This window comes from Triticum aestivum, chromosome 1D, assembly GCF_018294505.1.
Source record: "Triticum aestivum cultivar Chinese Spring chromosome 1D, IWGSC CS RefSeq v2.1, whole genome shotgun sequence".
Lineage (NCBI taxonomy): Eukaryota > Viridiplantae > Streptophyta > Magnoliopsida > Poales > Poaceae > Triticum > Triticum aestivum.
In genome coordinates, this window is record NC_057796.1 from 252,665,293 (window position 1) to 252,679,481 (window position 14,189).

The 14,189-nt window shown below is 48.5% G+C and overlaps 1 protein-coding gene across 1 annotated transcript; it reads right to left on the bottom strand.

Moving 5' to 3' along the window:
* Nucleotides 1-636: 636 nt before the first annotated feature.
* On the bottom strand, nucleotides 637-1,433 carry LOC123168090 (cytochrome P450 89A2-like). Its single transcript, XM_044585955.1, has 2 exons — nucleotides 1,144-1,433; nucleotides 637-685 (listed from the first exon to the last, which is right to left on the bottom strand). The coding sequence occupies exons 1-2, from the start codon at nucleotides 1,431-1,433 to the stop codon at nucleotides 637-639; spliced, it is 339 nt and encodes a 112-aa protein (XP_044441890.1).
* Nucleotides 1,434-14,189: the final 12,756 nt, after the last annotated feature.

Below are 14,189 nucleotides of genomic sequence, written 5' to 3' on the forward strand. Positions count from 1 at the left end.
CAAGGCATCCACAACCAAATGAAAGATAAGAGGGAAAAGAGAGTCCCCCTGCCGCAGCCCTTTGTGAGTAGGAAAATAGGGTCCTAGACTTTCATTGACTTTTATACACACTTTGCCCCCCATTTATACCCAGTCAATCCATTTATCTTGGAAATATTTAATTTTAAGCATTTGCAAAACAAAAGTCCATTAAAATTTGTCATAGGCTTTTTCAAAGTCTACTTTAAATAGCAAAACACTTTGTTTCCTATTATTAATGCTATTCAAAGCCTCATGTAGAATGAGTACTCCCTTCATAATGTACCTCTTTCTAACAAAGGCAAGTTGTATTGGGGAAATTACCTCACCAGCAATCCCATTAAGTCTGTTCATAAGTACTTAGGTTTTAAAACTTACATTCAATAGACTGATGGGCCTGAATTTATGAATTTGGTTTGCATCTTTAGTTTTAGGGACAAAAGTGAAAATTTCCATAATTGAGCCTAGATATGTGTCTAAATGTCCAGTATGAAAATCATCAAACCTTAATGTCATTTTCAACCAGATCCCAAAAGTGTTGGTAGAACTCAACAGTAAACCCATGATGGCCTGGTGATTTATTATGAGTCATCCCAAACAATGCATTTTTAATTTCCTCTAAAGAGATTCAGCTTTTAGCTTATCCACAACATCACTAGGTATTGTCCTACAATTATCAATATCCAAGGATATAGTCGATCTCTCTGGATGACCAAAAAGATATTTATAATATTTAGTAATATATCCTATAACATTCTTGTCTCCATCATTTTTGCCTTCTTCTTGTTCAAGGCAAGTTATTTTACAATGATAATTGAGATACATTGTCAAAAGTTAAAAGTGGCAAAAGTGAAATGTTAAATTTTAGAGTGGCATAAGGAAAATGGGCAAAATTTAAAGTGGCAAAAACAAAATTTCCCTAGATTTATATCCTTGGTGTGACTCTAATTTAAAATAAAGATGAGAATGGTATTTGCTCTGTTAACTGAAGCTCAAAAAGATCAGATGAGATTCCATGAAACATCAGTCGCTGAGATATACACATCTAAACATTCGGTTCAGACAAGTAGGTTCGGCAAGTAGTGTGATTGTAAGCACTGTCAGCTCCTGCTTCTAGGCACCAACCTCGCGCATAGTGGTTTGGCCATGATGAGGGTGAACTCCGGCTTCTCGGCGAAGTCCTTCTCATCGCTTGGAACCTCATGCCACAACTCATTGACCAAATAGCCCACAAAGTACTCCAGATGAAGCCTGGCGATGCCGAGCCCGGCACAGATCCTCCTACTGACGTCGAACGGCATCATCCTGATCTCTCTGCTGCCAGCCACATCCATCCCCTCGCCATCGCCTCCCGACAAGAATCGCTCTGGCACAAACTTCGTCAGCTTCTCCATCTCTCGTTCGTCCCTGCCCATCTCTGCCACCATGAAGTTCACAGTGGCACGCTTCGGGATCAGGTACCCGCCACATGCTCTCCATCGCCTTGTGCAGCAGCATGAAGTGCGCCAGTGGGTGTGTGCGTAGTCCCTCAAGGACGACGACTTTGAGGTAAGGCATCATATGGATATCCTCGTCGGAAACCTCTTCCTAGTCGTCTCCAGTTGTGATGTTGATCTCGTCATAGAGCTTCTCTTGGATAGCCCACATAAATATTCCTAAGGAGTACCTTAACATCATGTTTGATTGTGGACCTTTTATGAGCACCTAGCATTCTAAACCAAGCATATTTTAGAATTTCTCCACTCTTTTGTTTAAAGTGGATCATTTCTAACTCGGGAGAAGCGATAGAAAGTGAAGAACTAGTCATGATAACGATAAAAAAACAAAAGTAAAACCTACTGGAATTTAACTATTTTTTATTTTTTGAGTTTTTTGGAAAGCGGAAAATCAAAATAACAAGAAAAAAAGTAACTAAGCAAAGTAGATAATTAGGAAGGTAAAGGTCTGCAAAATCTATGGTTAAATACGCAAAACAGAACCAAACAGCAACCCAAAAAGACTTGGCAAAACCGGGATAGCTTGGATTGAGTATACGTGAAGTCCCTAGCAACAGCGTCAGAAAAAGGCTTGCTTCCTTTGAACCAGGAAGGTGTTTGGCCCCAAGTGCAAAGGTTTATAGCAAGCAGCAATTTCCCACAAGTGAATGACCTTAAGGTTTATCGAACCAGTAGGAGTTGTAGAACATCCAATTATCAGTACATGCATGCACAAATACAAAAATGTCTTGGCCCTCAATGAAACTAGCGAGGTTCTCAATCTCATCACTAGCTTTGCTGGTTACAAGGATTAAATGTACGAGTGTATGGAAGATTTGATTGCAGCAAGAAAGTAAAAACAAGGAATTGTAAAGAGAGTGTTTGATCGAGGTTGAAAGAATAGGAGAAGAATGGACCGTGAACCATAGGTTCACTAGTAGTTTCTCTCCAAAAGATAGCATGGTGTGGTGAACAAATTACAATTGCATAACGATTAAATTGCAACTTTTATAACTATGACTATCCACGGCATAATCAGCATAGGAGCATCACGTCCAAGCTAATATTCCACCCAAGACTGATGTCTAGCATGTATCTTAAAGTATTAAGTAAAACATGGTGTTGCATTAAGTATGAAGACATGAAGTAGATGACATATTGTCTTCACCCTACACAAAGGACAACTACCCAATCATCTTTTTATCCCTAGTGGGAACAACACAATGCAAGCCTTTTACATTTTCTGTGGAACCTAACTATCATACACAACTCCCTCTTGGAGATCAAATATCAAATTTGGCGAAAGAAAGACAAATAGATCGGACAGGATATATTGAAGAGAATAATGCAACAAAGAAACTAAAGATATCAAACAAATTCATATATCTCAAACAAGTTTTGTAGTGGCTGGCCATCAGGGTGCTACTTTTTGTAGAAATTACGTAGCTTTGATTCAGGCTCGGACTCCTTGGTTTGAGCATGCACCAAATGCTCTTACCATGGAAGCCTATGTGGTACGGGATGGCGTGCAATTAGCATGTGATATGAGACTACGACATGTGCTTACTGAAACTGACGCTCAAGGTGTGATTGACCTATGAAAGCAAAGAGGAGAAGGCAGATCGGAACTAGCAGGTCGGTGTTTATCTTAGAGAGGTTCTTTTTGGAGAAAGAGATGGCTGATGTCTACTATGCAACTTTATTCTTGTAGACTCATGTTGGGCCTCCAAGCGCAGAGTTTTGTAGGATAGTACCAATTTTCCCTCAAGTGGATGACCTAAGGTTTATCAATCCGTGGGATGTGTAGGATGAACATGGTCTCTCTCAAGCAACCCTGCAACCAAATACAAGAAATCTCTTGTGTCCCCAACACACCTAATACAATGGCAAATTGTATAGGTGCACCAGTTCAGCGAAGAGATGGTGATAAAAGTGTAATATAGATGGCAGAAATATATTTTTATAATTTGAATAAATAAAAACAGTAAGGTAGCAAATAGTAAACGGGCACAAAAATGGTATTGCAATGCTTGAAAATGAGGCCTAGGGCGTACTTTCGCTGGTGCAATCTCTCAATAGTGCTAATATAATGGGATCATATAACCACCCTCAAAGTGCGATGAGGAATCACTCCAAAGTTCCTATCTAGAGGAGAACATAAGAAGAACCACCTCGAAGCTATTCTTTCCGATCGATCTATCCAAGAGTTCGTACTAAAATTACACCAAATAATTTCAGATTCATAATACTCAATCCAACACAAAGAACCTCAAAGAGTGCCCCAAGATTTCTACCGGAGAAACAAAGACAAGAACGTGCATCAACCCCTATGTGTAGATTACCCCAATGCCACCTCGGGAATCCGCGAGTTGAGTGCCAAAACATATATCAAGTGAATCAATACGATACCCCATTGTCACCACGAGTATTCATATGCAAGACATATATCAAGTGCTCTCAAATCAATAAAAGTATTCAATCTGATAACAATGAAATCTCAAAGGGAAAACTCAATTCATCACAAAAAAATAGAGAGGGGAAAACACCATATGATCCGACTATATCAACAAAGTCCGCGATACATCAAGATCGTGACATCTCAAGAATACGAGAGAGAGATTAAACACATAGCTACTGGTACAAACCCTCAGCTCCGAGGGTGGACTACTCCCTCCTCATCGTGGTGGCCGCCGGGATGATGAAGATGGCTGAGGGAGTCCTGGATTAAGGGGTCCTCGGACGTCCGGGCTATGTGACGTGGGCCGGACTGATGGGCCATGAAGATACAAGATAGAAGACTTCCTCCCGTGTCCGGATGGGACTCTCCTTTGCGTAGATGGCAAGCTTGGCGTTCCGATATGAAGATTCCTCCTCCGTAAACCGACTCTGTACAACCCTAGGCCCCTCCGGTGTCTATATAAACCAGAGGGTTTAGTCCATAGAGGCAATCACAATCATACAGGCTAGACATCTAGGGTTTAGCCATTACGATCTCGTGGTAGATCAACTCTTGTAATCCTCATATTCATCAAGATCAATCAAGCAGGAAGTAGGGTATTACCTCCATCGAGAGGGCCCGAACCTGGGTAAACATCGTGTCCCCTGTCTCCTATTACCATCGACCTTAGACGCACAGTTCAGGACCCCCTACCCGAGATCCGCCGGTTTTGACACCGACATTGGTGCTTTCATTGAGAGTTCCGATGTGTCGTCATCAGGAGGTTCGATGGCTCCATCAGTCATCCACAACAATGCCGCCCTGGAGGAGGTTTTTCTCCCCGGCCAGATCTTTGTATTCGGCGGTTTCGCACTACGGGCCAACTCGCTTGGCCATCTAGAGCAGATCGACAGCTACGCCCCAGGTCACCAGATTAGTTTTGGAAATCTGGACTATGTCGCTGATATCCGAGGAGACTTGATCTTCCAAGGGTTCACAACCCCAAACTCCGCTCTGGCTTTAGATCCGGAGTGCATCGCCAGGTCCGAAGACGGGATTCCTGAGCCTGCCGGACTATCTGCGGCCACTAAGCCCAGTACGGGAGAGCCAGAGGAAGTAGTGTCGCTGGCAACCCTCGTGAAGCCAGACTCTTCTCCAGACACTGGCTCTGAACCCTCGGAGTCAGCATCGTGTGAGCTCGGCCAAGGAGTCTCCCTCCCGCTATACTCCACGGACTCTCTTCTCACCGGCCAAACCTCGCCTTTAAGCGAGGCTCTGGACTTGATGCGATCCCTCGTCATTATAGAGGAGCAACATCCGAACTACGCCCAGCTCGGATTAGGGGCTGAGAGAGGGGAATTTTACATCCCACCCACCACCCACTTCATAGCCACTGTCGAGGACTTAACTGACATGCTCGATTACGGCTCCAAAGATGTCGACGGTATGGACGACGATGCCGGAGAAGAGCAGGCCCAAAACCCGTCGTTTACTGGACAATGGACGGCCACCTCTTTGTATGACGTGTACATGGTGGATACACCCAAAGAGGGTAACGGCGATAACGAGAAAAATACAGTCGAGGATAAACCTCCTGAGATACAACCAAAGCGCCGACGTCAGCGGCGCCGCTCTAAATCACGTCGTGGAAAAGACAGCAGTACCGGCACGAGAGACAACAATACTCTGGACGATGCCGAAGACCAAGAAGACCCCGTCGAGCCAACCTCCGAACAGGACGATCGGGAAGATGGGCAAGTTAGCCCTGATGAGCAGGCTGTAAACGAAGACTCGGAGGACAGTAATTATCTTCCACTCTCTGAGGATGAGGTGAGCCTCAGCGACGAAGACTTTATTGTGCCCGAGGAACCCTCGAGCAGGAGCACTTTAAGCGCCGGCTTATAGCCACTGCAAGGAGCCTGAAAAAGAAACAGCAGCAGCTTCAAGCTGATCAAGATCTACTCAACGACAGGTGGACTAATTTCCTGGCAGCCGAGGAATACGGCCTCGAGCGCCCAACCAAAAGATATCCGAAGCGTAAACTGCTACCTCAATTCGATGACGAGGCACTTGAGCCCATTCCATCAGCGTGTAATGCGGCTGACCGACCACCACGTGGCCGGGACAAAACGGCAACTCAAGCCGAACACCAGCCCATACCACCTCCCACAAAGGTAGAGACACAACAGCTCGGGGATATACATATGACCTGCGGCAGGACCTGGAAAATAGAGTAGGTTAGACCAGATCGATCTACGGATCGCGGGGGCATGCCCCGACGCGCGACGACGGCTATCTAGCCGGACATGATAAGCATAACTGCGTCCGGGCCGAAAACCGCAGACGGACTCCATCCGAGCTACGTTGCGACTTGGCCCGATATAGAGGCGCCGCACACCCCCTCTGCTTCACTGATGAAGTAATGGAGCATGAATTCCCAGAAGGGTTTAAACCCGTGAATATCAAATCATATGACGGAACAACAGATCCCGCGGTATGGATTGAGGACTTTCTTCTCCATATTCATATGGCCCGCGGTGATGATCTTCATGCCGTCAAGTACCTCCCGCTAAAACTGAAGGGACCAGCTCGGCACTGGTTAAACAGTCTGCTAGAAAGCTCCATTGGCAGCTGGGAGGACTTGGAAGACGCCTTCCGCGACAACTTCCAAGGTACATACGTCCGACCTCCGGATGTCGGTGACTTAAGTCACATAGTTCAACAGCCCGGAGAGTTAGCCAGGAAATTCTGGACTAGGTTCCTAACTAAAAAGAACCAGATCGTCGACTGTCCGGATGCCGAAGCCCTAGCGGCCTTTAAGCATAGCATCCACGATGAATGGCTCGCCCGACACCTCGGCCAAGAAAAGCCGAAGTCCATGGCAGCCCTCACGGCACTTATGACCCGCTTTTGCGCGGGCGAAGATAGTTGTCTAGCTCGTAGCAATAGTAACGCAAGCGAACCTGGCACCTCTGAAGCCAGAAATAGCAACGGCAAGCCCCGACGCAACAGGCACAAGCGTCGAAGCAACGCTGACAATACCGATGACACGGCGGTCAACGCCGGATTCAGTGGCTCCAAGTTCGGCCAGCGGAAGAAGCCATTTAAAAGAAACAATCCGGGCTCATCTAGCTTGGACCGCATACTCGATCGTCCATGTCAGATCCACGGCACCGCAGATAAACCATCCAATCATACCAACAGAAGCTGTTGGGTCTTTAAACAGGCCGGTAAGTTAAATACCGAGAACAAGGAGAAGGGGTCGCAGAGTGAGGACGACGACGAGGAGCCTCATCCGCCGAACACAGGGGGACAAAAGAAGTTTCCCCCCAGGTCAAAACGGTGAGCATGATATACATTACCCATATCCCCAAGAGGGAGCGCAAATGCGCGCTCAGGGACGTCTACGCGATAGAGCCAATCACCCCAAAATTCAACCCATGGTCGTCCTGCCCAATCACCTTCGATCGCAGGGACCATCCGACCAGTATCCGTCATCACGGTTCGGCCGCATTGGTCCTCGACCCAATCATTGATGGATTCCACCTCACGCGAGTCGTCATGGACGGTGGCAGCAGCCTCAACCTGCTCTATCAGGATACAGTCCGCAAGATGGGCATCGATCCATCAAGGATCAAACCCACAAAAACTACCTTTAAAGGAGTCATACCAGGTGTAGAGGCCCGCTGCACGGGCTCAATCACATTGGAATTCGTCTTCGGATCCCCGGACAACTTCCGAAGCGAAGACTTGATCTTCGATATCGTCCCCTTCCGCAGTGGCTATCACGCACTGCTCGGACGAACTGCATTTGCTCGATTCAATGCGGTGCCACAATATGCTTATCTCGAACTCAAGATGCCCGGACCACGCGGTGTCATAACAGTAAATGGAAACACGGAACGCTCCCTCCGTACCGAGGAGCACACCGCGGCCCTGGCAGCGGAAGTACAGAGCGGCCTTATCAAGCAGAATTTTAATTCAGCGGCCAAGCTTCCGGACACTGTCAAACGAGTCCGGACTACTCCGCAGCTTGACAGTCCATCTCGTCAGGAGTTCGACTAGCAATTCGGCCTCCGTCTCAGTCCCGACCAAATGGCGGCGTACGTACCGCGCATACATAACTACGCACCCAAAATACCATGGGCAAAGACGGAGGCATAACTCGATTGTGGTCCATAATATGGCTCGACCTTCCCTAGGCACACATACTTTCCCTTTTCTTTTTATCCTTTTCAGGTTTCTTTTCCACAGGCCCCTCACGACGGCCTGATCATCGATCCTTTCGAATGATGGATATACCAAGGCGGCAAGTAGCATAGACGTGTGGGGGAATCTCTAGGTGGTCTTCTTGACGATCACTCTACCTGTTTTCAGGACCCGCATGCAGCTCCCCCTCGGTCTCGGCATGTTAAATAGCCCTTTTGCTTATCCCACTATCTGTACAAATATGCTTTGACGTATTAATCAAATTATAATGGAAACAGTTTGCGGCCCAACTTATGTGGCACTTGCTTACTACTTCATTTTATTTTGCTATTCTTATCGATTGCACCCGTACACTTTGGTACGCTTTAATTTGCCAGGGGCTTCATTGCGCTCCATACTACGGCAACAGGTCCGAACACTTTTTACAGTATAGTTCGCACCCCGAATTTAGCATTATATGCATCAGCTCCGAATCATGTCTTTGGTCAATAGTTGGGTTGCCCAGCTCCTGTGCTTACTACCTTACGTTCCGTCCTATCGGCTAGGGTAGTAAAGGGAGAACTACTGTGATTGTGTTCCTGGTTTATCCGGATAAACACCTCAGTAGAGAAAGCCGAAAACTGACTGTCATGATGCGGCGAGAGCTGTGCAGCTATTCGGAGGTTAAAATCTCTCGCGATTTTTCCCGCATTATGCGACGGAACGGCCTCCACCCGATCAGGTGTCTACATCACCCTAGTCCGGATTAACAAATACTAGGGGCCGCGCCTACATTCCTAAATGTCAAACTCCCATGGCTAAGTGAGGGTGATAAAGCCACATAGTCCGATTGTCTGGTTCGTCGCGCTAAACACCTCCTTCAAGGACCAAACTTTTGGATCAAGAGTGTTTAGGTTTCAACCCGAACACCCCCGTACTACCTACGTGGGGGCTGAAGCCGACGACTGGCCAACTCTCAGATTTAATAAAACGGTCGCAAAGGAGGTAAAAATTTAAATAAACAACAAGCATTATATTACATATCGGCTTTGTTTCATAATACAGGACGAGATAACATGAATGTATTCATTCAAAGATAATGTCTTTTGCACACTGGCCCTCCACAATGCGGGATCCCTTCAGGACATCATCAAAATACCGCTCAGGCGTGCGGTGCTCCTTGCCCGCGGGCGGTCCCTCGGTTGCAAGCTTGACGGCGTCCATCTTCGCCCACTGAAGCTTGACACGGGTGAAGGCCATCCCGCGCACCTTCGATGCAGACCGACCGCTTGATGGCGTCAAGCCGAGGGCAGGCGTCGACCAGCCGCTTCATGAGCCCGAAGTAGCTGCTGGGTATGGCTTTGGCAGGCCATAGACGGATTATAAAATCCTTCATGGCCAATTCGGCCACCCTATGCAGTTCGGTCAGCTATTTCAGCTGGTCGCTAAAGGGCACCGGATGCTCTGGCGCAAGGTATTGTGACCAGAACAGCTTCTCTGTTGAGCTCCGCTCTTCGGCTCGAAAGAACTCCGCAGCATCAGCAACACTGGGCGGCAGATCCGCAAACGCCCCTGGAGAACTCCAAATTCGGGTCGGTAAGAGGTACCTTTTCTTCACATATTTGCTCTGCATAATAAAGGCCTTACCCGCCACGATTTTCCTGGCCTCCTGGATTTCCTGGAGGGCGCCCTGGGCTTCAACCCGGGCCTCTTGTGCACTTTGGCGGGCCTTAGCAAGTTCGGACTCTTGGTCCACACTCTTGCGCTCCAAGGACTCGTACTTCTTTACGGCGTCCAAAAGCTCCTGCTGGACCTCCCCGACCCTCGCCTCATGTTTTTCGCGGGCGGCTTGTTCCTTTGCCGCTCTCTTCTGGGCCTCGGCCAGCGCGTTCTTGAGGGACTCCACCTCGGTCACAACTCCTACGAAATATCATGATAACATGATCAACACAAACAATTCATATCATTCTAGAGCTGAATAGGCCATTGCATACCTTGCTTGTCCTCTAGCTGATGTTTCACACGGCCGAGCTCTTCCTCGGCCCGCTCCAGACTCTGCTTCAGTTTGGAGACTTCGGCAGAATGGGAGGTCGCAGCCAGCATCGACGCCTGCTTATTCGCATAGACATGTATGGTTAGTCTCCTGTGAAAATTATTTGATCCTCTGTCTGGCTTTTCTTTTTGAACATCGGACAGAGTCTCAGGGGCTACTGTCTATACTACGACATTCTTTTTGCATAATTATGTTACATACCTCAAAGCCTGTTAGAAGGCTGGTGCAGGCTTCGGACAGTCTTCTCTTAGCGGACTGAACCCTCTCAACCACCATACCCATGAGGGTACGGTGTTCCTCAACAATGGAAGCACTTTGCAGCGCTTCCAGGAGAGTATCCGGTGCCTCTGGATGGACAGAGGTCACCGGCGGAATAGGTGCACCTCCTTCTTTCGAAGGAGGCTGATTGCCTGATTCCGGAGCCGTATGGGCCTCCGGAATAGTATTCGGCTAGGGGCCGAATTGGATATGGCCCCCATCACCAGTCTCCGAGGGGATTTGCTCCCCCACATGTCCGGCGGCCGAGGTATCACCCTCTGGCGCCACCGTGATGGCCTCCTATACCTCTCCCTGGCCTGGGAAGGTCCTTCGGGACAACACCTCGGCATCGTCCGTGGCCTTGGGAGAAGAGGCCGCCGGAAGTGACCCGCTGTCCATCACATTTCGATCCAGCGAATTCCCCGAAGATGAGGATCGCTAGGGGCAGGCGTGGGCCGGACTGCAGCACATGATTCGACATATTAAAACCACAAAGTAAAGAAGTTGGATATATGTGTGTATAAGTGCCTTCGAGTACTTACGATTCGACCAGGGGCTTCTCCCTGGGGTGCCACTCGGAACTGCTATCAGTGTCCAACGCGGAGTTGTCCGCGAGGGAAACCTTCCCCTTCTTGGATGCCTCTGCCTCCAGATTCATGGAGGCCGCCCTTTTCTTCCTTCCCCCCTCAAGGGGGAGTTGCTTTCCTCCTCCTCATCCTCGGTGGCGGGGGAGGAGTGGGTTTCGGCGTCTTCGGACATCACGTCCGAAGTGCCTTTACGGCGAAGGCCGCCTCTTCCCGCCAGGCCCTTCTTTTTGGCCTTCTTCTCCGGCGCCTGGTAGGGCGCCAGGACTAGCATCTTTGTCAGAAGTGGGATAGTTGGGTCTTCAAGCAGCGGATCCGCCTTCTTTGTCCAGCCCTGAAAAGATAGATAGGGAAGATTAGACATCTTCCTCGAATGTACAGGTGAAGGATACACCTTGAAATACAAAAAACTTACCGAACTGGCGGCACGGATCAGGTTGTACCCACGGTCCTCGGTCGTCTTTGGCCACGTCTCATTGGCCTTAAAAAGCACCTTCCAGGTGCCTTCGTGTGTAGCGCCGAAGAACTGTTGCAAGGTCTGGTGCTTGGCCGGATCAAACTCCCACAGATGGCAAGTCCGGCTTTGGCAAGGAATGATCCGTCAAAAAAGCATCACCTGGATCACATTGACAAGCTTGATGTTCTTGTCCACCATGCTCTTGATGCGCGTCTGCAGCGCTGTCAGCTCGTCCGATGAGGCGCAGTCCAGGCGCTTCTCTAGCCAGGAGGTGAGCCGCATCGGGGCCCTGGACTTAAATTCGGGAGCCGCGGCCCAGGTGGTGTCACGGGGCTCTGTGACATAGAACCACTGCTGTTGCCACCCTTTGACGGTCTCCACGAAGGTACCTTTGGGCCATGAGACGTTGGACAGCTTGCTCACCATAGCGCCTCCGCACTCTGCATGTTGATCACCCACCACCTTCGGCTTCACATTGAAGATCTTTAGCCACAATCCGAAGCGAGGTGGGATGCGGAGGAAGGCCTCGCAGATGACAATGAATGCCAAAATGTTGAGGAAGGAATTTGGAGCTAGATCGTGGAAATCTAGCCCATAGTAGAACATGAGTCCGCGGACGAAGGGGTGGAGAGGAAACCCTAACCCGCGGACGAAGTGGGGAATGAACACCACCCTCTCATGGGGCTCCGGGGTGGGGACGATCTGCCCCTTGGTCGGAAGCCGGTGGGCGATTTCCTGGGCCAAGTACCCCGCCTCCCGGAGCTTCGTGATGTCCTTCTCCGTGATGGAGGAGGCCATCCACTTGCCCTGCACTCCAGATCCAGACATGGTCGGAGTGCTTTTTGAGGCGGAAAGGATTGAAGCTTGGGCGCTGGAGCTCGAGAATGGGTGGGCAGAGAGAAAGAAGGCGTGGCTGAAAGGGGAATCCTTATCTCTTTATAAAGGCAACGAATATCAAGCGCCTCCCCATTCGCCTAAAACTCGCATATTCCCCAAGGGCCGTGCAGACAGCGCGGTTGGATTACCCATGCCCGTATTGATGAGAATCCCGCAATAAGGGGACACGATCTCTGCTTTGACAAGACGTGCCAATGAAAACCACATCTCGAAACACGAAGCGGGAGGCTAAAAACGGTTCGAAATAATGACCGGGCGTAAACGTGGCGTCTCACTACAGAAGATGTCAGTAGATGGGACTTGTTAAATATTATACACTTTGCGGAGCTTGTTTTGCAGAGCCGGACACGTTCTTTGTGTTCGAAGACTACTTTGAAGTATTCGGAGGAGGAACCCGCCTTGCAATGCCGAAGACAATCTGCGTGCCGGACATATCGTCATTGAAGCCTGGTTCAGGGGCTACTGAGGGAGTCCTGGATTAAGGGGTCCTCGGATGTCCGGGCTATGTGACATGGGCCGAACTGATGGGCCATGAAGATACAAGATAGAAGACTTCCTCCCGTGTCCGGATGGGACACTCCTTTGCGTGGATGGCAAGCTTGGCGTTCGGATATGAAGATTCCTTCCTCCGTAAACCAACTATGTACAACCCTAGGCCCCTCCGGTGTCTATATAAACCGGAGGGTTTAGTCCGTAGAGGCAATCACAATCATACAGGCTAGACATCTAGGGTTTAGCCATTACGATCTCGTGGTAGATCAACTCTTGTAATCCTCATATTCATCAAGATCAATCAAGTAGGAAGTAGGGTATTACCTCCATTGAGAGGGCCCGAACCTGGGTAAACATCATGTCCTCCATCTCCTGTTACCATCGACCTTAGACGCACAGTTCGGGACCCACTACCTGAGATCCGCCGGTTTTGTCACCGACAATGGCCACCGGTGATGATTCCCCCCTCCGGTGGAGTGCCGGAACGGGGTCTAGATTGGTTTCGTATGGGTACAGAGCCTTGCGGCAGCGAAACTTCTGATCTAGGTCAACCACGAGGGTTTTTGGAATATTTTTGATTTTATAGGGCAAAGAGGTGGTGCGGGAGGCCACCGAGGTGGGCACAACCCACCTGGGCACGCTTGGGCCCCCAGGGGCGCCCTGGTGGGTTGTGCCCCCCTTAGGGCACCTCCAGGTGCTGCTCTGGCCCATCGGGAGTCTTCTGGTCCATAAAAAATCCACAAAAAGTTTCGCGGTGTTTGGACTCCGTTGGATATTGATTTCGTAGGATGTAAAAAACAAGCAAAAACGGCAACTGGCACTGGGCACTGGGTCAATAGGTTAGTCCCAAAAAATGATATAAAGTTGCTATAAAATGATTGCAAAACATCCAATAATGGTAATATATTAGCATGAATACTTCATAAATTATAGACACGTTGGAGACGTATCAGCATCCCCAAGCTTAACTCCTACTCGTCCTCGAGTAGGTAAATGATAAAAGAGATAATTTATGAAGTGTGAATGCTAGCAAAGTGCACAAGTTTGATCAATGACAATTTCAATCACTTTTCCTAGCATCATAACAACAATTCTTTCTTATAAAGCTTCTCATGTTATAGTGGCAACCAATTCACATGTTAATGTTCAAACAACGAATTCTCTTGAAACTCAACAACCTATATTCTCAGTCACCAAGCAATTGCAATTCAACTTATTCAACAGAGTCTAAGTAAGAGCTCCACATACTGAACCATCATATAGTCTTCTATGATTGCTAACACTCACCGCATACACATGAGCAAAACGTTTCGACCGGACACATAGAAAG